Consider the following 23,696-nt stretch of genomic DNA (forward strand, 5'->3'; position numbering starts at 1 on the left):
CGCAGCAGAGGAAGGAACGAATGAGTCATGAGAATCAGCTGATCTTCACTACCTTTGTTTGGGTTTACAGTGGCCTGGAATAAGTGTGGACTCATTTTTTTTCATGAATACAGTGTTAAATAATAATGAGTGAGAAAGATATTCCATCTAAATGCAGGTATGTGACAAGGAAAGAATGAAAGCTGATGATGACAATGTTGGTGAGGAGGAGGAGAATTTGAAGGCTTTGATACGGGCAAACTTCACTATTTGATAGAGTCTTGACTATCGAACATAAATTAGATAAATTGATAAAGAGAGTATGGGAATGAAAGAGAATGAAGAACAGGATAAAGAGCTCCAGAAATTGAAAGAAAGGATAAAAAGAGTGGAAGAAAACGAAACTAGGCTAAGAACCGAAAATGAAGAATTAAAAGTGCAAATAGCGAACTATAAGAAATTGATGGAAGAAGGACTCGGTAAAGCCGAGAAAGAAAAAGAGAAGCTAAAAGATCTAGTTAACAAAGAAGAAGAAAGAGTACAAGACGTGATTAAAAAAGAAGTACAAGCATGGAGAATCCAAGATAAGAAAGACAAGGAATCATTTCAAGAAGTATTTCAAGAACAGTTAAAAGAAAGAGATGAAAATATGACAAGCAAAATTATAGGAGTCCTCAAGAAAAAAGAAAATTTAGTAAGAGAAATTGGAAAAAGAAGAGTGTAATTATTTTTGGACTGAAAGAAAAAATGTTAAATATAGACCAAGAAGGGAAAAAGACGAAATGAAATCAGTAAAAGACCTACTAAAACATCTGAATGACGAGGATAGACAGTGAGACCAATTAAGATATTACTAAAATCACAAGTAGCAGCAGAAGAAGTACTATATAGAAAAACGAAACTCAGAGAAACAGAAGGTTGCAAAGGTATATATATAAAGAAAAATAGAAACAGAAACGAGGAGGACAAAGGAAGAGACACAATGAACTGGTGGCAGAAGCAAGAGAAAAAAATAATGAAAGGTCAGAGGAGGAGAAGAAGGCATTTTTTTGGAGAATTATAGGAGAAGGGATAAGGAAATGGTATATAAAAGAGAAAGAAGAGAAAAGAATGGAGCAAGTTTAACTAAAATGATAAGAACAAGAGATTAAAATGATGTATACAAACATAGATGGGATTTTATCTAGTAAATTAGAATTAAGAGATTACATAAAGAAAGAAGAACCAGATATTGTATGCCTGGTGGAAACAAAGTTAAATGAGGCAATAAAATAGACATAGATAAAAGGTATAATATATGGAGGAGAGACAGAGTGGGTAAAGGAGGAGGAGGAGTCATGATGATGTTAAGGAAGGAGATAGTGGTAAATCAAGTGGAGTTTGGGGAAGGAAAATCAGAAATACTGTATGTTAAGATGCATATTAACAAAAGGAGTTAACAATCATTGGAACATATGTGCCACCAAAACAAACTCATGGACTAACCAAGAATATAGAGACATGATAGATGACACAATAAGGAGTCTTACAAGAATCATTAAGGAAAGGAGAAAAGTGATATTGATAGGAGATTTCAACTGTAAGGAGGTAGACTGGGAAAATTATGAAAGTGGTATGGGGAAGATGCCTGGGAGATAGATTCCTGAACCTAATGATAGATAATTTGATGGTCCAAAGAGTAAAGGAAAACACAAGATTCAGAGGAAACGATGAGCCGGCAAGATTAGACCTAGTTTTACAAGGGATATACCAATTAACGATGATATAAGATACAAGTGCCCATTGGGAAAGAGTGACCATGTAATATTAGAGATGGATATAGAAGAAGGAAAGGAAGATAGAGATGAATCATACAAAGGAGACCGATTAATTTACAGAAAGGCTGATATTGAGAATCTCAAGAACTATTTTAAAAACGTAAACTGGGAGGAGATGGAAAACTCATTAACGGTTCAAGAGAAATATAACTTATTTTTGAAATATACAAAACTGGGGTCAGGGAATATGTTCCGAAATATAGACCTAAAGAAGAAAGAAAGAAAGATTGATTTAATGCAAGATGTGCTAGGTCAAAGGAGAAATGAGATGGAGCATGGAAAAGGTGGAGAAGAAACAGAAATCCAGAAAATAAGGAAAACTTCAAAACAGCAAGAAATGAATATGCTAAGGTGAGAAAGGAAGAAGAAAAGAACTATGAAAAGGACATTGTCGAAAAATGTAAAGAACAACCAAAATTGTTCTACAGATTCATAAATGGAAAAATAAGACAAAAAGAAACAATAGAAAGGTTAAAAGGAGAAAACAGAATGGTGGAAGACCCAAAAGTATGGCAGAACTGTTAAATAGTAAATTTCATGAGGTCTTTACTAAGGAATCCAAATTTGAAAGACCACAGGGTAATAGAGAGACTGTCTATATGAAAGAGATTAAAGTAACCAAGCTTGAAATAAAAAGTTGATGACGGAATTGGATGAGGAAAAGGCAATGGGACCGGATGAAGTCTCAGGCAGAATACTGAAAGAATGTAGGGAAGAACTAGCAAGTCCAATATACAACATCATAAAATGCTCAATAGAAAATGGAACAGTGCCAGTGGAGTGGAAAAGAGCTGAGGTGGTTCCCATATATAAGAGCGGAAGGAAGGAAGAACCTTTAAATTACAGACCGGTATCACTAACTAGTGTAATATGCAAGATGTGTGAAAAGTAATAAAGAAGCAATGGATTGAGTTTCTTGAAGACAACAAAATATTATCAAATAGCCAATTTGGTTTTAGAAAAGGTCGGTCATGTGTGACAAATTTATTGAGTTTCTACTCTAGAATAGTTGATAAAGTACAAGAGAGAGGGATGGGTTGACTGTATTTATTTAGATCTAAAAAAGGCTTTTGATAAAGTGCCACATGAAAGATTACTATGGAAGTTAGAGGAGAAGGGTGGCTTAAAAGGAAGCACATTGAGATGGATGAAGAATTACTTAAGGGGAGAGAAATAAGGACGATAGTTAAAGATATGAAGTCCAAGTGGAGAACAGTAGACAGCGGAGTGCCACAGGGTCAGTATTGGCACCAATACTTTTTCTCGTATATATAAATGACATGCCAGAGGGAGTGAACAGCTACATAAATCTGTTTATGGACGATGCAAAACTGTGCAGAGTCATTAAACAAAAGAGGATTGTGAAATACTACAGGAAGACTTAAACAAGATCTGGAAATGGAGCAAAAAATGGGAGATGGAATTTAATGTGGACAAAAGCCATGTCATGGAAATGGGAAAAAGTGAAAGACGACCAGTGGGAATCTATAAGATGGGAGATGGAGTAGAACTAGAAAAAGGAAAAAAGGAAAAGGACTTCGGAGTGACAATGGAAGAAAATAATCAACCGGTTCACCATATTGATAGAATTTTCAGAGAGACGTATAATTTGCTAAGGAATATTGGAGTAGCATTTCACTATATGGACAAGGAAATGATGAAGAAATTGATAAGTACTAAAATAAGACCTAGATTGGAATATGCAGGAGTTGTGTGGACTCCCCATAAAAAGAAACACATAAGAAAATTAGAGAGACTACAAAAAATGGCTACAAGAATGGTTCCAGAATTTAAAGGGATGGCATATGAGAAGAGACTAAAGGCAATGGATCTACCAACTTTGGAGCAGAGAAGAGAGAGAGGGGATCTGATACAAGTTTATAAATTGATTAACGGAATGGATGAAGTGGATAATGAGAAACTGATCCTGAGAGAAGAATATGACTTTAGAAGCACAAGATCGCATAGTAAGAAACTAAGGAAGGGACGATATCTGAGAGATGTTAAAAAATTTAGTTTCCCGCAAAGATGTGTTGAGACTTGTAACAGTTTGAGTGAGGAAGTGGTGTCATCAAAGAGTGTACATAGTTTTAAAGAAATATTGGATAAGTGTAGATATGGAGACGGGACCACACGAGCATAAAGCCCAGGCCCTGTAAAACTACAACTAAGTAAATACACACACACAACTGTAAAGAAGTGGACTGGGAAAATTATGAAAGTGGTATGGGGGAAGAAGCCTGGGGAGAAAGATTTCTGAATCTAATGATAGACAATATGATGGACCAGAGAGTAAAGGAATGCACAAGATTCAGAGGAAATGACGAGCTGGCAAGATTGGAGCTAGTTTTTACAAGGGGTATACAAATGAATGATGATATAAGATATGTGCCCATTGGGAAAGATTGACCATGTAATATTAGAAATGGATATAGAAGAGGGAAAGGAAGATAGAGACGATTCATACAAAGGATACTGATTAAATTACAGAAAGGCTGATATTGAGAATCTCAAGAACTATTTCAAAAACGTAAACTGGGAGGAGATGGAAAACTCAGAGACAATGCAAAAGAAGTATAACTTATTTTTGGAAATATACAAAACAGGAGTCAGGGAATATGTCCCGAAATATAGACCTAAAGAAGAAGGAAAGAAAGATTGGTTTAATGCATGGTGTGCTAGGGCAAAGGAGAAAAGAGATGGAGCATGGAAAAGGTGGAGGAGAAATAGAAATCCAGTAAATAAGGGAAACTTCAAGGCAGCCAGAAGTGAATATGTTAAGGTGAGGAAGGAAGAGGAAAAGAACTTTGAAAAGGACATTGTTGAAAAATGTAATGAGCAACCAAAATTGTTCTAGATTCATAAATGGAAAAATTAGGCAAAAAGAAACATAAAAAGGTTAAAAGGAGAGAACGGGATGGTGGAAGATCCAAAAAGTATGGCAGAACTGTTAAATAATAAATTCCAGGAAATCTTTACTAAGGAATCCAAATTTGAAAGGCCACAGGGTAATAAAGAGATAGTCTATATGAAAAAGATTACAGTAACCAAGCTTGAAATAAAAGAGTTAATGAAGAAACTGGATGAAGAGAAGGCAATAGGACTGGATGAAGTCTCAGGCAGAATACTGAAAGAATGTAGGGAAGAACTAGCAAGTCCTATATACATCATCATAAAATGCCCAATAGAAAGTGGAACAGTACCAGTAGAATGGAAAAGAGCTGAGGTGGTTCCCATATATGAGTGGAAGGAAGGAAGAACCTTTAAATTACAGAGCGGTATCACTAACTAGTGTAATATGCAAGATGTGTGAAAGAATAATAAAGAAACAATGGATCGAGTTCCTTGAAGACAACAAATTAATACCAAATAGCCAATTTGGTATTAGAAAAAGACGGTTGTGTGTAACTAATTTATTGAGTTTCTATTCTAGAATAGTTGATAGAGTACAAGAGAGAGAGGGATGGGTTGACTGTATTTAATTAGATTTAAAAAAAGGTGTTTGACAAAGTGCCACATGAAAGATTACTATGGACGTTAGAGGAGAAGGGTGGCTTAAATGGAAGTGCATTGAGATGGATGGAAAATTATTTGAGGGGGAGAGAAATAAGGACGGTAATTAAAGATATGAAGTCCAAGTGGAGAGCAGTAGAAAGCAGAGTGCCGCATTAATATAAATGAGGAAAAGTATTGGCACCAATACTTTTCCTCATTTATATTAACGACATGCCAGAAGGAGTGAACAGCTACATAAATCTGTTTGCAGATGATATGAAACTGTGCAGAGTTATAAAGCAAAAAGAGGATTATGAAATACTGCAAGAAGACCTAAATAAGATTTTGGAATGGAGTTAAAAGTGGGAAATGGAATTCAATGTGGACAAAAGCCATGTCATGGAAATGGGAAAGAGTGAAAGACAACCCGTGGGAATCTATAAGATGGGAGATGGAGTAGAACCGGAGAAAGTAAAAAAGGTATATAAATGAGGAAAAGTATTGGCACCAATACTTTTCCTCATTTATATTAACGACATGCCAGAAGGAGTGAACAGCTACATAAATCTGTTTGCAGATGATATGAAACTGTGCAGAGTTATAAAGCAAAAAGAGGATTATGAAATACTGCAAGAAGACCTAAATAAGATTTTGGAATGGAGTTAAAAGTGGGAAATGGAATTCAATGTGGACAAAAGCCATGTCATGGAAATGGGAAAGAGTGAAAGACAACCCGTGGGAATCTATAAGATGGGAGATGGAGTAGAACCGGAGAAAGTAAAAAAGGAAAAGGACTTAGGAGTGACGATGGAAGAAAATAATCAACCGGTAAGCCACATTGATAGAATTTTTAGAGAAACATAATTTGCTAAAAGATATTGGAGTAGCATTTCATTACATGGATAAAGAAATGATGAAGAAATTGATAAGTACTATAACAAGACCCAGATTTGAAAATGGAGTAGTGTGGACCCCTCATAAAAAGAAACACATAAGGAAGTTGGAGAGACTACAAAAAATGGCTACAAGAATGGTTCCAGAATTTGAAGGGATGACATATGAGGAAAGAGTAAAGGCTATGGATCTACCAACCCTGGAACAAAGAAGGGAGAGAGGAGACCTGATACAAGTTTATAAATTGATCAACAGAATGGACCAAGTGGATAATGAGAAACTGATCCTGAGAGAAGAATATGACATTTGAAGCACAAGATCGCATAGTAAAAAGCTGAGAAAAGGAAGATGTCTGAGAGATGTTAAAAAATATAGTTTCCCGCAAAGATGTACTGAGATGTGGAACAGTTTAAATGAAGAAGTAGTGTCTGCAACGAGTGTGCATACTTTTAAAGTAAGATTGGATGTGTAGATATGGAAACGGGGCCACACAAGCATAAAGACCAGGCCCTGTAAAACTACAACTAGGTAAATACACACACACACACACACACACACACACACACACACACACACACACACACACACACACACACACACACACACACTAACCAAGAATATAGAAACATGATAGATGACACAATAAGGAGTCTTACAAGAATCATTAAGGAAAGGAGAAAAGTGATGTTTGATAGGAGATTTCAACTGTAAGGAGGTAGACTGGGAAAATTATGAAAGTGGTATGGGGGAAGATGCCTGGGGAGATAGATTCCTGAACCTAATGATAGATAATTTGATGGTCCAAAGAGTAAAGGAAAACACAAGATTCAGAGGAAACGATGAGCCGGCAAGATTAGACCTAGTTTTTACAAGGGATATACCAATTAACGATGATATAAGATACAAGTGCCCATTGGGAAAGAGTGACCATGTAATATTAGAGATGGATATAGAAGAAGGAAAGGAAGATAGAGATGAATCATACAAAGGAGACCGATTAAATTACAGAAAGGCTGATATTGAGAATCTCAAGAACTATTTTAAAACGTAAACTGGGAGGAGATGGAAAACTCATTAACGGTTCAAGAGAAATATAACTTATTTTTGGAAATATACAAAACTGGGGTCAGGGAATATGTTCCGAAATATAGACCTAAAGAAGAAGGAAAGAAAGATTGGTTTAATGCAAGATGTGCTAGGGCAAAGGAGAAACGAGATGGAGCATGGAAAAGGTGGAGAAGAAACAGAAATCCAGAAAATAAGGAAAACTTCAAAACAGCAAGAAATGAATATGCTAAGGTGAGAAAGGAAGAAGAAAAGAACTATGAAAAGGACATTGTCGAAAATGTAAGGAACAACCAAAATTGTTCTACAGATTCATAAATGGAAAAATAAGACAAAAAGAAACAATAGAAAGGTTAAAAGGAGAAACGGAATGGTGGAAGACCCAAAAGTATGGCAGAACTGTTAAATAGTAAATTTCATGAGGTCTTTACTAAGGAATCCAAATTTGAAAGACCACAGGGTAATAGAGAGACTGTCTATATGAAAGAGATTAAAGTAACCAAGCTTGAAATAAAAAGTTGATGACGGAATTGGATGAGGAAAAGGCAATGGGACCGGATGAAGTCTCAGGCAGAATACTGAAAGAATGTAGGGAAGAACTAGCAAGTCCAATATACAACATCATAAAATGCTCAATAGAAAATGGAACAGTGCCAGTGGAGTGGAAAAGAGCTGAGGTGGTTCCCATATATAAGAGTGGAAGGAAGGAAGAACCTTTAAATTACAGGCCGGTATCACTAACTAGTGTAATATGCAAGATGTGTGAAAAAGTAATAAAGAAGCAATGGATCGAGTTTCTTGAAGACAACAAAATATTATCAAATAGCCAATTTGGTTTTAGAAAAGGTCGGTCATGTGTGACAAATTTATTGAGTTTCTACTCTAGAATAGTTGATAAAGTACAAGAGAGAGAGGATGGATTGACTGTATTTATTTAGATCTAAAAAAGGCTTTTGATAAAGTGCCACATGAAAGATTACTATGGAAGTTAGAGGAGAAGGGTGGCTTAAAAGGAAGCACATTGAGATGGATGAAGAATTACTTAAGGGGGAGAGAAATAAGGACGATAGTTAAAGATATGAAGTCCAAGTGGAGAACAGTAGACAGCGGAGTGCCACAGGGGTCAGTATTGGCACCAATACTTTTTCTCGTATATATAAATGACATGCCAGAGGGAGTGAACAGCTACATAAATCTGTTTGCGGACGATGCGAAACTGTGCAGAGTCATTAAACAAAAGAGGATTGTGAAATACTACAGGAAGACTTAAACAAGATCTGGAAATGGAGCAAAAAATGGGAGATGGAATTCAATGTGGACAAAAGCCATGTCATGGAAATGGGAAAAGTGAAAGACGACCAGTGGGAATCTATAAGATGGGAGATGGAGTAGAACTAGAAAAAGTAAAAAAGGAAAAGGACTTGGGAGTGACAATGGAAGAAAATAATCAACCGGTTAGCCATATTGATAGAATTTTCAGAGACGATAATTTGCTAAGGAATATTGGAGTAGCATTTCACTATATGGACAAGGAAATGATGAAGAAATTGATAAGTACTAAAATAAGACCTAGATTGGAATATGCAGGAGTTGTGTGGACTCCCATAAAAAGAAACACATAAGAAAATTAGAGAGACTACAAAAATGGCTACAAGAATGGTTCCAGAATTTAAAGGGATGGCATATGAGGAGAGACTAAAGCCAATGGATCTACCAACCTTGGAGCAGAGAAGAGAGAGAGGATCTGATACAAGTTTATAAATTGATTAACGGAATGGATGAAGTGGATAATGAGAAACTGATCCTGAGAGAAGAATATGACTTTAGAAGCACAAGATCGCATAGTAAGAAACTAAGGAAGGGACGATGTCTGAGAGATGTTAAAAAATTTAGTTTCCCGCAAAGATGTGTTGAGACTTGGAACAGTTTGAGTGAGGAAGTGGTATCAGCAAAGAGTGTACATAGTTTTAAAGAAAAATTGGATAAGTGTAGATATGGAGACGGGACCACACGAGCATAAAGCCCAGGCCCTGTAAAACTACAACTAGGTAAATACACACACACACACTGCATAGTGTAGTGGTTAGCAAGCTCGACTCACAATCGAAAGGACCGGGTTCAAATTCCGGTGCAGCAAGGCAAGTGGGCAAGCCTCTTAATGTGTAGTCCCTGTTCACTTAGCAGTAAATAGGTACGGGATGTAACTCGAGGGGTTATGGCCTCGCTTTCCCGGTGTGTGGAGTGTGTTGTGGTCTCAGTCCTACCCGAAGATCGGTCTATGAGCTCTGAGCTTGCTCCGTAATGGGGAAGACTGGCTGGGTGAGCAGCAGGCGACAGGTGAATTACACTGTCAAGAAACCATACTGACAAGACGTGTGAAAACAGCTCCCAGGGGCAGCACTCCAGAAGGCGTTGGAGCCTGACCCTAGATGTATGTAGAGGGGAAGAGGGGGCCATAGAGTTCTCCTGTCTCCATAACAAATAAGATTTGGATACAGTATAGAATGGAAAAATGGAGAGAGGCAGAGCTAGGTGGCACTGCCAAACGTACAGGACCATAACAAAATGCCATGTTTTGAAATCCAAAGGTTTATTGAAATACCTTTTGGCCTGAAGAGACTGAGTGATGATAATACAGACAAATATTTTTCTGGATTTAGAAATGGAAGAGGTAATATGAGGAGGCTGATAAACATGGAAAGGGAGATAAGATACATGGTCAAGTATGATGGAAAAACAAGATACATTGATAAAAGAAAACACTGAAGTAAAAATGTGATTAGAGGAATGAGAGAAAGTAAGAGAAATAAATCAAGAGATGAAAGAGATGCAGGAGATAAAGAAAAAAAACGATATACAAAAGTAGACCTAGAGGCACTATAGGACATAACATAAAAAAAGTCTTTCTTTCTCTCCCTCTGTTTCTGAAATTCCTGTAATTTTTGTTCCACATCATCATTGTGGTAAGAGTTAAGTTGTGTTCTCCATAGGAAAGTGTTTCTCCATCATAAACATGGCATTTTAGCAGGGAAGTGCTACACTGCCCCATGCCGACACCACACAGGCCCAACCTCACAGCCAATCTAAGGTAACATGAACAAGTTCTTCTTGGAGAGAGAGAGAGAGAGAGAGAGAGAGAGAGAGAGAGAGAGAGAGAGAGAGAGAGAGAGAGAGAGAGAGAGAGAGAGAGAGAGAGAGAGAGAGAGAGAGCATTGAACATTTATTATAGCTAATATGTTATACAAATGGGATATTTATATATAAAAATAGTACATTTAGCATTAACTTATTAGATAACCTATTTATAAGCAAAGCTTTCAAGGCATATAGAAAACATTACAAGAGAGAGAGAGAGAGAGAGAGAGAGAGAGAGAGAGAGAGAGAGAGAGAGAGAGAGAGAGAGAGAGAGAGAGAGAATGTGCTGTTTTATCTAAATTGCTATGCTTTCGCCACCATCGCTGCCACCAAGCTGACGAAATGCTTTGCTCATTATGTTATTTACAAGAAGAAAAGCTGGTCCACTTCATACTAGATTACCCTCAGTCAAAAGAAGAAAAATATTAAATTGTAAACCTCTAAAGACCAGTGAATGAAGGCATAAATCAAGTGATTGGAGAGATTTAGTTTGCGTTTGTTTGTTGTTTCCACACTTGTCAGCCACTGCGCTCTGTCTGACTGTCTTTCTGTCCGTCCGTCTGTCTGTCTGTCTGTCTGTCTGTCTGTCTGTCTGTCTGTCTCTCTCTCTCTCTTCATAAAACTTTCCATGTTGCCTGTGGTGGAATGGTGAGGCAGCGTGGTCTAGACTGTGTTGCTCAAACACCTGATGTGATGGTAAACTAACAGTCCTACCAACCAACACCAAATTATACCCATGGTTTCTTTTTTTCCATGGATTCATAGTTCCCGAGTGGTCATGCAGAACAATACACATGACACAATAAAAAAGCTAAAAAGGCATGCTAGATACTATTGTAGCTCACTTTGTTTATCTGCAATTTATAAAATGCATAATAAGGTGGAGAGTGGTGACTGCTTGCTGGGGCTCACCAGAGTGATACTCATGGTGATTTGGGCCCCCAGTCTGGTTGGACTCATGGCCTGCTGAGTGAAATGTTGTTGGGCAAGATAATAACACTACCACACTGAGAGAGAGAGAGAGAGAGAGAGAGAGAGAGAGAGAGAGAGAGAGAGAGAGAGAGACGCTGCGGCTGACAAAAATGCAGATGACAAAAATTTACACACAAAATCTCTCCAATCACTTGATTTTGCCTTCATTTACCAGTCAGTGGAGGTCTACAATTTCATTTCTTTCTTCTTTTCACTGAGGCTATTTAGTGTGAAATGGACAAGGTTTTCTTCTTCTAGATGACGTAATGAACAAATTGTGCATCAGCACAGTAGTGGAAAGTTATATCAATAACACAGCTGTCTGATATCTCTCTCTCTCTCTCTCTCTCTCTCAAGTACTTTTTCCAAGAAGTGCTTGTTCATGTTGTAGATCACTGCCTTATATTGGCTGTGAGTGTGGCCATATGGCAAGTTTGCAGCAGGGCAATACTCTAAGGCAAGACTGCATAAGCTGTGAGTCAGTGAGGTGCCAGCACTCGGCAGATTTGCACTTCCCTGCTAAGAGGCCACATTTAAGAACACTTTTCTATAGAGAACATGCATTAATTTTTGCCTCAACGAGGATGTACATATAACAAAATATAGAAGAATTTTGGAAACACACCAATTTATAAAAAAAAACAGAGAGGGAGAAAGAGAAAGAGGGTAAGGAGGTGGAACAGTGTTAGAGAAAGAAGGCAAGCCTGTGATGTATGGAGAGGTCAAAATAAGTGTGGAGTTAGTCTACTCTGACTTTGACAATCCCTCATCTTCCTCCCCTCCTTTGTCACCTCAGCAAGGTCCTTCGGGCAGTCATTAAATGCTTGTTAAGGATGCCACTGGACTACATGGGAATCAGCCATCACACCAAAAGGGAAGCTGTATCTTTAATTCATCTATTCTACGTAAGACAAATATTTATTACTGTACACTTCTTAAATAATAATGAACTATTTTATTTCACATTGAATGTAGAATAAGACAGATTAAATTATAAAGTTATTTTTTTCTGTTATTAAAGAGAATATATTACCAAAAAAGAGAAAGGAGGTGTTTTAGGATCATGCAGACAAAATGCTCTCAGTAACTGATAATTCACAGTAACAGACAACCTCTCACCCCTGAAGTGTCTGTTCTCGCGAGGCACCACTGTATATATATATATATATATATATATATATATATATATATATATATATATATATATATATATATACATACAGTCAACCCTCGGCTATCGCGACTTCGGCTATCGCGTTTTATTGCTATTGCGCACCCATGAAAAGCTGCTAAAATTTCATTATCACAACCTCTGATGCCTGCTATCACGTGCCCCGCCATGACGTCATGGAATATCTGAGCACTCATTGGCCAAAACCGCCTTCCCGGCAAGATTAATTCGCTATCGCGTTTTGGCTATGTGCTATTTCGCTCCTATTGGGCGATAGCGAGGTTAAGTATATATATATATATATATATATATATATATATATATATATATATATATATATATATATATATATGTGTATATATATATATATATATATATATATATATATATATATATATATATATATATATATATATATATATACATACATTGTTACGTACGCCACGGCTGCGGTTAACTGCTACAGCTCACTAGAGTGTTATTCTGGCAAAATCGCCAGACTTTGTTACGGTCAGTACAGTGGGGAATATAAAACTCCACAGAGTCCCCACTACTGTAACTCACAGCCGCCGTAACCCTCAGGTTCTTTCAAGGTCGCCAACAGTGTATAATTTCCCCCACTGTAAGGGAATCTCCTTAGCAACTCCTTCTCCTCCTGTACCCAACCAAGTAGAATTTATAAATGGTAGATGTTATGTGTAACAGGGCGAGGCCTTAATATCCCCTAGAGAAACCGCCCACAAGGACAATTCCACCCACTTCTCTATGAAGTATTAATGCCTCTCCGCACGCCTTGTCCACAGACGGTGATGAATCACAGACTGGGACAACACACGCAGTGTATGTATTACTATACTATCCTACTACGACAAGTGCTTCCTAACACCTGTCAGACTGACACCCCTAGCCTACGACTACTACAATATATGATGTGTACAGCACATCCGGTGGTGTACACACAAACCCAGACACCACCTACGGGTGACAACAACCATACACGGAGTCCAAATACTTGTCACAGACAAGTCTAACGGACGAGATCTACGCCCCACTGGCCTACAGTACGAAGCCTCTCAGCTTTCAATAGCGTGCGTGGCTACAACCACTACAATACAGTATACTACTGATACTACACAAAAGATGATGGGGGCACACAGCCGCCCACCAAACCTCACTGGTGACTACAGCCACCAACAGCAACAATGGGACGAAACAATAACGCGTCCCTCCGCGTCGCCACACCACAAGTGGACGAACGCACGACAGGAAATGCAGCCCCCAACCAGCTACACTTTCCTCAGGACAACAAGCCCGTTGTCCTACACAACCACGGTCTACCGAGTAACAAGCCAGCTACTCAAGGGAGGGCACAACTCCCAGACCAATGACCAATGAGTACCACAAAAAACCCAGCCAACACGCATCTTTCTCACTGTGCCAGACCGACGAGAGTGGTGTCTATCTCCGCTGAAGGGTCACTTGGTACTGTAAGCAGTATACTACTGATACTACACAACAGATGATGGGGGCACACAGCTGCCCACCAAACCCCATTGGTGACTACAGCCACCAACAGCAACAACGGGACGAAACAATAACGCGTCCCTCCGCGTCGCCACACCACGAGTAGACGAGCGCTCGAGAAATGCAGCCAAACTTACTACACCTCTCCTAGAGCAACAATACCCAGGGGGCCAAGGGGGTAAAATGTGTTTCTCCTGCTGTAAAAGGTTGTGCAGTGCCATTGGAGTCTAGAGGTATATAGAATCAATATCTAGGTGCACAACCTTGCAAAAAACCTACTGGAAGTGAGATATTTGGCAAAATCCAAGATGGCCGCCACCAAAATCCGAAAATACACAAACAGTCATAACTTTGCAACTATTTGAGATAGAAACATGAATGAAAGTTCGTTTTCCATGTTTTAATACACAAAGAATCCAATTATACCATCAGAATTACACTACAAAGCACCCATGATCAAGAATGGGGAACAGACAATAACAAAATATGGCAAAAGACGGCGGAAGCATCAAAATATAAGCATAATAATGTATCTTCCTAAGCTTCATCATTACTCCAGAGAATTTTGCGCATACACCACAAAAACATTCAGAAACGTGTGAATACATTGTCTAATGTTCATCTATTTCAGATTCGTCGCTGTCAGCCGAGCGTATCCGGCTGCACCGCACCGCTGATCCCCCGCACCTGCAACCGACATAACATGCGATTCCGTTCTTTGCACAGGAGCAGTTTCGACTGCAATCTTTGATGCACTTGCAGCAAACTGTAGTCTTCATTTGCTGCGGCCATGTTGGAAGAGTGACCATGACAGGCACTGGTTTGTCATCCATGAGCACCCAACCGTAGTCCTCAACTGAAACAGCTCTTGGCTGTGCCACATGGGAGGTCTTGTCTATGATAGTCGCAAGGGCAGCACGCCTCAGGTGTTGAAGGAAAGAATCTTCTGTAGGAGGCAGGAGCTTCAACAGCGTCGATTTGTTGTTGAGGAACTTGAATGCTCTAAGCTTGCTGAGAGAGCTTGCAGAAAAGTCCTCATTTTTGTTGCTGTACACAGCCACGAGAAGTTCTCGAGCTTGAGTGACTACGACGTCCGATAGCTCGCATGCTTGTTCATTCTCAGCAAAGGCCTCCAGAGCTGAGACGTCAAGAGTTTTGCTGCATGCTAGCCATTTTTTCTTGCCAGTGAAATACGGGTAACTAGTTGTATCCCTGCCGCTGAGGCTGTGGATGAACGGAAGTGCTCGGCACAGTGGTGTTCCCAACTTTAATGCTATCTCATGAATTGGCAAGTAACTTTGTGGAGCATTTTGAACCCAAAGCCCATGCAGGATGTTCAGGTGATTCGAGGAGTAGTAGATGGCCAATACGGTTATGTCCGTGTCATTGGCATGTATGACAACCCTTTCTATCCCGTCATGTTGTGCACTGTGTATCGCGTGCAAGAAGACCCGCGTATCTGCCTCTTCTTGTGTCGAGTTCAGTTCAGTCACAGGTTGTACATTGTTGGGTGTGATCAGCAGAGTTTTCGTTTTGTCACAGAAGCCTCCACCAAGGTAGACTTTGGTCGGCCCTTGAGCCGATCCATCAGTGAACCACCACTTGCTCCATTCTTCGCAAAGGAAGTTTAGTAGCTCTGATTTGTTTTTGGACAGCCCGAAGAAGTCTTGTGGATCTGGAGTCTCAAAATGTGCCTTGACTTCGTATGTCTTTCCCCGTGTTGATTTGTCATACCTCTTCTGCCTTTCCAATGCTTTGATGCTGCTGGAGGAATAACTGTCACAGCAAATATGTAACACATCTGTTGTTGCAGGCAAGATACTTCTCAAATTTCTGCTGTAACGATGTGCAACATCTCCAAACGTTTCGCCCTTTTGAAACGACCATTGGCGTACCACGTACATGGCATCGACAACCACTGCAGTTTGTTTATGCTCATCAGGAAGGCAGGCTGTGGGTTGAATTCCTGTGTCGTCTTTGATTGCCTTGACAAGACTGGCCTTCGTACCAGAGCGCATTTCCCCATCTTCTGTGAATAGAGCTGGGGGTGTTTTGCTACACTCGTGGTCACCAATGAAACTGATGACATCAACGTCTCCTCCACTTGCGATCACTTGAGTTATGCGCAGAAGCGCCGAGACTTCTTCACTTTTTCCAGCTGAAGCTTTTGTCTTGGTCTTTTTGGGTTTCTGGTTTTGTGTATGGAAGGTTTGAAGGTTTACCTTGACAGTTGCAGACTTCTTGCTTTCCAGAGCATCGTTCAAGGCCTTTGTTCCCAATTCCTTCACAGATGTCAGGTGATTTTTCACGGTGTCATCTGCACATTCTCCACTGGTTATATTGATGAGGTTCATCGAAGTTGATGTGTATGGATTCACTTCAATGGCTGCTACAATTTTAGTGACCAATTCATTATCATGTGCTACGCGCTTGGGACCTGACTCATGGTGTGGCTGCGTGCTGTTGAGATGCAGCATTGACCTCAGTTCGGCAGATACACTTGCAGTGATAGGTTTTGTGTAAACCCATTTACTTCGAGCAGCTTTGTTGAGCGTAATCCCGTCCAGTCCGCTTGCTTCTTTCGCATCAGCATTGAAAGTTTGCTCCAGGAGCATATCTGGGAAACTCCATTGTGCTCGCCTGCAGCGTGTCTTCCAACGAACGATCCCTCCATGAACTGTGTTTCTACATCTGGTGCGGAATCGGACAGGTTTTTCATCTCAGCCAAGTACAGGGGCAATGATTGCTGGGCATACTTGTAATGCCCAGCTGCCGCAAGGTAAGGAAGCATGTTTGCACACTCGTGTAAATGTCCCTTCCAGTTCGCTTCCCTCTGATAGAAGATGAATCTTTGAAGGATATCTGTCATCGTCAAAAAGTTCCTCCAAAACACGCCTGTTGGAAATTTGTCGAATGACTCCTCAAATTTCGCCAGTTGTGCTTTCAGTACCTCCAGATGTGGGCGGGCCTCTCCAACTTGTAGTTGCAGAACACTTTTGTCACTTTGGTTCTGAAGGAGAGTTTTCAAAATGGAAATGTGGCAGTTTTTATGCATTTTTTTCATTGTAGTTGTAAAATCAGACTCCTCGAATATCAAAACATAGAAAACGAACTTTCATTCATGTTTCTATCGCAAATAGTTGCAAAGTTATGACAGTTTGTATATTTTCAGACATCGGTGGCGGCCATCTTGGATTTTGCCAAATATCTTGCTTCCAGTAACCTTTTGCAAGGTTGTGCACCCAGAAATTGATTTTATATGTCCATAGACTCCAATGGCACTTCACAACCTTTTACAGCAGGCGAAACACATTTTACCAAAATTTGGTCATTTGGCCCCTGGGTACTTGCTTCAAGAGAAATAAACGATAAAAAAAAGTATTTTATATCTATAATGGCAATTTCTGTATAAGTAATATTCTTTCCATTATTCTTACACTAATATTTTGAATCACAAATAAAGTAAATGGCATCAAAGTATATGGAGTAAATAACATACATATGGAATGGATAAACTGGTCAAATAAAAATGCATATGCACTGGTAATGGTAATGCAAAATATTGCTCTAGCCTCCTATTGTTTTACAATTTTTTTTCTCTCTCTCTCTCTCACACACACACTTTGTTCAAAATAAATAAGTGAAACAAAAATACTCTTTTGCTTGGTTCACAATAAATAAAGTAACGAAATATTAGTTACGTGTAAGCCACAATAACATACATATCATACTATATATCTGTGTGTTGTGTGTGTGTGTGTGTGTGTGTGTGTGTGTGTGTGTGTGTGTGTGTGTGTGTGTGTGTGTGTGTGTGTGTGAGAGAGAGAGAGAGAGAGAGAGAGAGAGAGAGAGAGAGAGAGAGAGAGAGAGAGAGAGAGAGAGAGAGAGAGAGAGAGAGAGAGAGAGAGAGAGAGAGAGAGAGAGAGAGAGAGAGGAGCGACGATGAGTCATGACTCATAAAGCGTGGTGCGGTCCGGGCCGACACGTCTGACAGTGTTACAACGTCTAGTGAAGATGGTCTTGTTTCCATAATCTTATTCGCTTTACCTCTTTTCTGTTATACAAAAACAACTTCTATACTACTAAATTATAGCTTTCTCTTACTATACATGAGACTCAAACTCTAATATCTATGAAAGGAATGCAATGTCGACTAAATAAAATAAAAACATAGTGGTTTCATTGTTTTCTTTTATAAATATAATATAAATAACCAAATTCTTATTAGAAGGATATAAATTACTAAAAGAAAGGTTATTAGAACACAAAAAAATAATTTCAAAGAAATACGAATCACGGGAACTTTATGTTGCCTGTTTAAAGAGCGCTTCCAGAAGGCGTACAGCAGTTTGCCGCCAAGCCACCCAGAAGGCGTGCAGCAGTTTTCGGGTTAATTTAAGTCATTATAATGTACACTAATGTATGTATGTACGTAACTTTATAATGTTGATGATCTTAAATTTATGAAGGGAGGGAGAGTGAAACGAGAAAGACACTAACCGGTAACCTGTGTCATGTAAACAAAGGGCTCATCATTGTATCACATACAACACTTATGTACCACATTTCCACAAGGCTTTCCATTTTATCCATTGTAGAGTCACGAGTTCAGGTGGTTCTTTTAGCTTGCAAGGAAGATACGGTCTCATCAGCCTTCTTAATAGAGTCTGCTGACTTAAAAATAGTAGAGACAGTAAATGGAGGCAAGATGGTGGCGAGCATTGCTATAGTTTTCTCGCCTCTCTCATGTCTGTGAATAATACCAGCTTCACTTCAAGAGTAAGAGACTTCCTGGTCTTTTTAGGAACGCTAGGCCACATTGCAGGGCGTTTTTTGATGGTAAGTTGAGTGAAGGAAGACGAGCTGTTGCTGATGCTGTTTATGTTTTGAACAGGGGAGTGAGTGGTGCGCGTGTTGTCCACGAGAGGCTTGATCTTGATCTTGATCTTGATTCCACAGGTGTCCCAGGATTTCTCCTGAGGCAGGCCTTAGTATTGGCAGCTCCTGGTGTATTCGAAAGCCTGTCGGCTTGCATGATATGGCAGGGCTTTCAAACTTGGAAAAGATTACCTGGATAAAACTTTGTTAAAGTGAGTTTGATGTTCTTTAAAAGAGCAGATGATAGTGAAATGAAACCTTCGTTGTAGCGAAATTTTGTTGTGTGAACCTTCGTTAAGCACGGGTTGCCTGTGTATATATATATATATATATATATATATATATATATATATATATATATATATATATATATATATATATATACATACACATGTAGGCTTGAATCTCATCATGTACCGCCCTGAAACTTTGCCATTTGTCGAGTGGTTTAAAAATTAACCTATATGTTATCATGATACCCAGGTTCTAGATGGTTACATCAAAGATGCACTTGGTTTGTGATATGGGCCCTGATATGGGTACTATGTACTATAAATAAAATTGCCTCCACCACTAATGAGTGAAAGCTGAATAGCATTTCCCATACATACTCTTCAAGTATACCTAGAGGCACTATAGGCCATAACATAAATATATACAGTGCTTACTCCAATTTTGCGAGTTCAAATTTTGTGATACACCATTTTTGTGACCAAGGACCAAAAATTGCCATTTTAAAAATTTCCCCTTCTTGCTCCTTTCTCCCGGTATTGCGAGTGGTGGCGGGGAGAGGCGTTCCATAAATTATATATTACTGTATTATATAGGCAATATTTTATTAATTTATTCATACTTATCATATCATACTATATTATTATCATATCTATATTATATTTATCATAGTTTGGTGGTTTTTGGCTAGTTTTCATAAAAATCTGGCGGTAATTCAACGAAGCTCATCTGGCAACACTGCCCCGCTCCCTCCCGCCTTCCATTTGTTTACGTACACCTCCACGGAGTTCTCTCTGCAAATTTGGAGGAATCCTTGTGTTCGACTTTGTGCCACATGGCGCCACAAACCAAGAAAAACATAAGGCTAACTTTGGAGCAGAAGATGAAGATAATTAAGATGAAAAGAGATGGAAAAAGGAACTGTGATATTTCCACAGAGTTTGGTGTGGGAGAATCAACTGTGAGAATGGTGTTTAAAAAGTGAGAAAATTGAAAAAGCTGTAAAAACCTATGGTGGACAGATTTTTTATTCTTGTAGCCATTGTACAAACACTGTGATCATTCATATGGAAAGATACCTGGCTAAGTATATTAACAGAAAGGAAAAGGAAAGGGTACCATTGGATGGGCGGCACATTAAATTCCAGGCCAAGCAATTTTATGCAGTCTGCCTGAAGAAGGTTAGCAACCCACCCAGCAAACCTTTTAAAGCTTCTAATGGTTGGCTGACCAAATTTCTGAAGAGGAAGGGCTTCAAGCACATAAAATTTAGTGGTGAATGTGCCAGTGCTGACACAGAGGCTGCCGAATCTTTCCCTAACACTCTGAGGAAAATTATTAAGGATGGAAGCTACACGAAGAATCAAATCTTCAACTTAGATGAGAGTGGCCTGAACTGAAAGAGGATGCCTCGTTCTACCTACATTGCAAAGCTGCAAAAACAAGCCCGTGGTAGGAAGCTGGACAAGTCTAGATTAACAATGATGTTTGCAGTCAATGTGAGCAGCTCTTGCAAGATGAAACCTGTTTTCGTACACACCGCCAAGCACCCTCGTTGCTATAAAAATGTCCATAGTATGAGCAGCATTAAAGAATTGTATTGGTACAGCTCTATGAATGGTTGGATGACTTCAGCTATAATGAAAGATTGGTTGCTTGAACATTTTGTTCCTGACTTTCTCCTCAAATGCACACAGCTGGACATCCCATTTAAGGCACTCATACTTATGGATAATGCACCATTCCACCCACCATATCTCAACGATGTCCACCCCAATGTGAAAATCATCTTCCTCCCACCCAACACTACATCTCTAGTGCAACCGTTGGATCAAGAGATTATTGCTAATGTAAAAAATTTCTACCACACAAGGCTGTTTGATTATCTAAGGGAGAAAACCGAGACCAATAAAGAGATGAGGATGATTGAAGCAGAAGATTTGTATGGAGGCCTAGATGTTGATTCAACCCTGCCAGAGACACAAGATGATGACCTGCCAGACCTTACGCATACGGACGAAGGCCCTGTTACCCCCGAGCTGACTGTTCGGCAATTCTGGAAACAGTTCACCATTCAGAATGCAGTTGAGTTCCTTTTGCCATCTTGGGAGGATATCAACAAGGCTACAATCACCCATGCCTGGCGCTCTCTTGTCCCACACCTGGTCCCAAAAGAAGCTGGCAGCCAGGTGCAGCTTGTTGCTGACTCTGAGTGGGCAATGTTGGCAGCAGCTCAGACAGTGGCAGGGTGTAAGGACGTAACTGCCGAGGAAATGAGGGAAGTGCTTGCCCCTAAGGAGGAGACTGCTCAAACTGCTATGCAGAGAATTGATGAGGAAGACCAACTAGCCAGTGAACACAAAATTAACCCTCAAACAGTCCAAGAGGGGGAACAGCCAGCAATGACCATGAGAAATCTGGCTAACATTTTGTCAGTCGTCGACACTTTGAAGGATGCCATAAGCAACAACGACCCTGATAGTATGCGGGTTGAAGAAATCATCAGCAGCTGAAAAACACAATGAGGGGGTGAACAAGAGGACCCAGGCTTTGGTAACCCAATTTATTAAAGCCAACCCCGGCCCGTCTACCAGCATCTCTGACGGTGACAATACCATCTCTGAGGACGACTTTGAGGGGTTTCTTGATGAGGTTGGTGTCCATGCTGCCCATAATGTCATTTCAAATGATAGTGAAAGTGACGACGTGGGGCCGCAGTAAGCCCCTAAGGAGGCCTCGAAACCCTCCTGGCCCCCTCCCTCCAAGCCAAGCCATCCATCATCTCCAGGTAAAGCTCATTTCATTTATTTTTCTTAAGGATAATCCTTGTAAACCCTCTTATTTATTGTATGCTGCTCAGTTCCATGTATATATGATATAAATATGGGCAAAATATTAGGAAAATATTGAAAAATTAGGCGGCCATGGACGAGGGGGTCCACCATATTCAATTTTTCCCATAGGAATAATACTTCCAATTTTGCAATTTCCAAATTTGCGACTCACAATGCCGCCCCATTTCTCGCAAAATTGGAGTAAGCACTGTATATACATATTGTTACGGCCTGCCCGTAACATACATTACTACCATCACCTCCTCCGCTTGTTACCTCGTTCGCCACCTCTCCGCCTCACCCTCCACGTCACCGTTTCATGAAGACCCGCTACTGTCCCGAAGTTGGATTCACGCGGCCCCTTTCGACTCAACCGGAAGTGTTGAGCCAGCTTTTAGCTTTCTGGAATGCAAGTTGAGATCCAAGCCTCAACCAGTGAACACAACGCCTCTTGGGTCTACCGTGGGATCAACCATCACCCAGCACTTCACCACTGCGACACCGCATAAGTATCACTTCCCCTCGTCCGTGTTTTCCACATTGCCTCCATATAGGATTAGGATTATTGTTAGGTATTAAGTTGGCATTTATTGTTGTACTTATTACTGTGTTATATGTATATGTGTATGTCATTTTCCTGTGTTTCATGTTATATATCTGTGTTTCATGTTTCTTGTTATATATGTGTCAATTTCATTATGGGTTATTAAAATAGCTTTTTAAAGTGCCCCCTTTTGCATTTCCTCACCAGTTGAACCTGCAGTGTTTTTTTTTATTGTTATTGTTCACGGCTCCCCGATGCCAATCTTACCAGTTTAACCGGTGAACATAACAATATATATATATATATATATATATATATATATATATATATCTTTCTTTATTCTTTTATGTTAAGGCCTATAATGCCTGTAGGCACACTTGAAGAGTGTATGGGAAGCGCTGTTCAGCTTCCGCCCATTAGTGGCGCAGGCAATTTTATTTATAGTGGTACCCATATTAAGGCCCATATCACCCCCACAAGCTCATCTTGGGTGTAACCACTAAGAACCTGGGTATCATGGTGACATGTAGGTAACTTTAAACCACTCGGCAAATGTCAAAGTGTTTAAGGCTGTACGTGGTGGGACTTGAGCCTACACATGGACGTCTGCCCGATCCCACGCTCACCACCTTATCCACTATGCCACCGTCTCCCTATATGAAAATATATATATATATATATATATATATATATATATATATATATATATATATATATATATATATATATACTAAACACTGTAAGGGTTAAGTATTACTAAATATATCTTGGTAACTTCTAGGTGCATCTTATACAATGGGAAATAGGCCTACAGTACTTCTGAAAAAAGGTCTATTTTTTGAGAGATGTGGTCTGCCCACACCAGCAGCCAGCACCACACACCAGTGACACAGATGCTGTGTTCATCACACCAAAGATATATTTATATACAGGTGAAGGAAATGTTAATGAAATCTTTGAATTACAAGCTGTTACAGTTGACAGGCAAGATGGACAACTTTGCACCAGTGTGTTGTGCTGCTGCGACACACCAAACCACTCACCTCTGCAAGTTTTCCCTCCTGCTTTGTTAGTTTAATTGCCTGCTCAGATATGATTCGATTCTGCTCCAGAGCCACTTTTTCTTGCTCACTCATCTTTCGTCGCAATTCATTAAC

General features: G+C 39.6%; 1 protein-coding gene across 5 annotated transcripts in view; it reads right to left on the minus strand.

Annotated features, from left to right (window-relative positions):
* The window catches only part of LOC123515448 (F-box only protein 28-like), a 185,558-nt gene that overhangs the window by 66,016 nt on the left and 95,846 nt on the right, over positions 1–23,696 (minus strand). For all 5 annotated transcript variants that reach the window (XM_045274021.1, XM_045274018.1, XM_045274020.1 and 2 more), the window contains exon 7: positions 23,583–23,696. In XM_045274021.1, coding sequence (XP_045129956.1) covers positions 23,583–23,696 — 114 coding nt within the window. The remainder of the gene's footprint in view (positions 1–23,582) is intronic.

This window comes from Portunus trituberculatus, chromosome 39 (genome assembly GCF_017591435.1).
Source record: "Portunus trituberculatus isolate SZX2019 chromosome 39, ASM1759143v1, whole genome shotgun sequence".
Classification (NCBI taxonomy): domain Eukaryota; kingdom Metazoa; phylum Arthropoda; class Malacostraca; order Decapoda; family Portunidae; genus Portunus; species Portunus trituberculatus.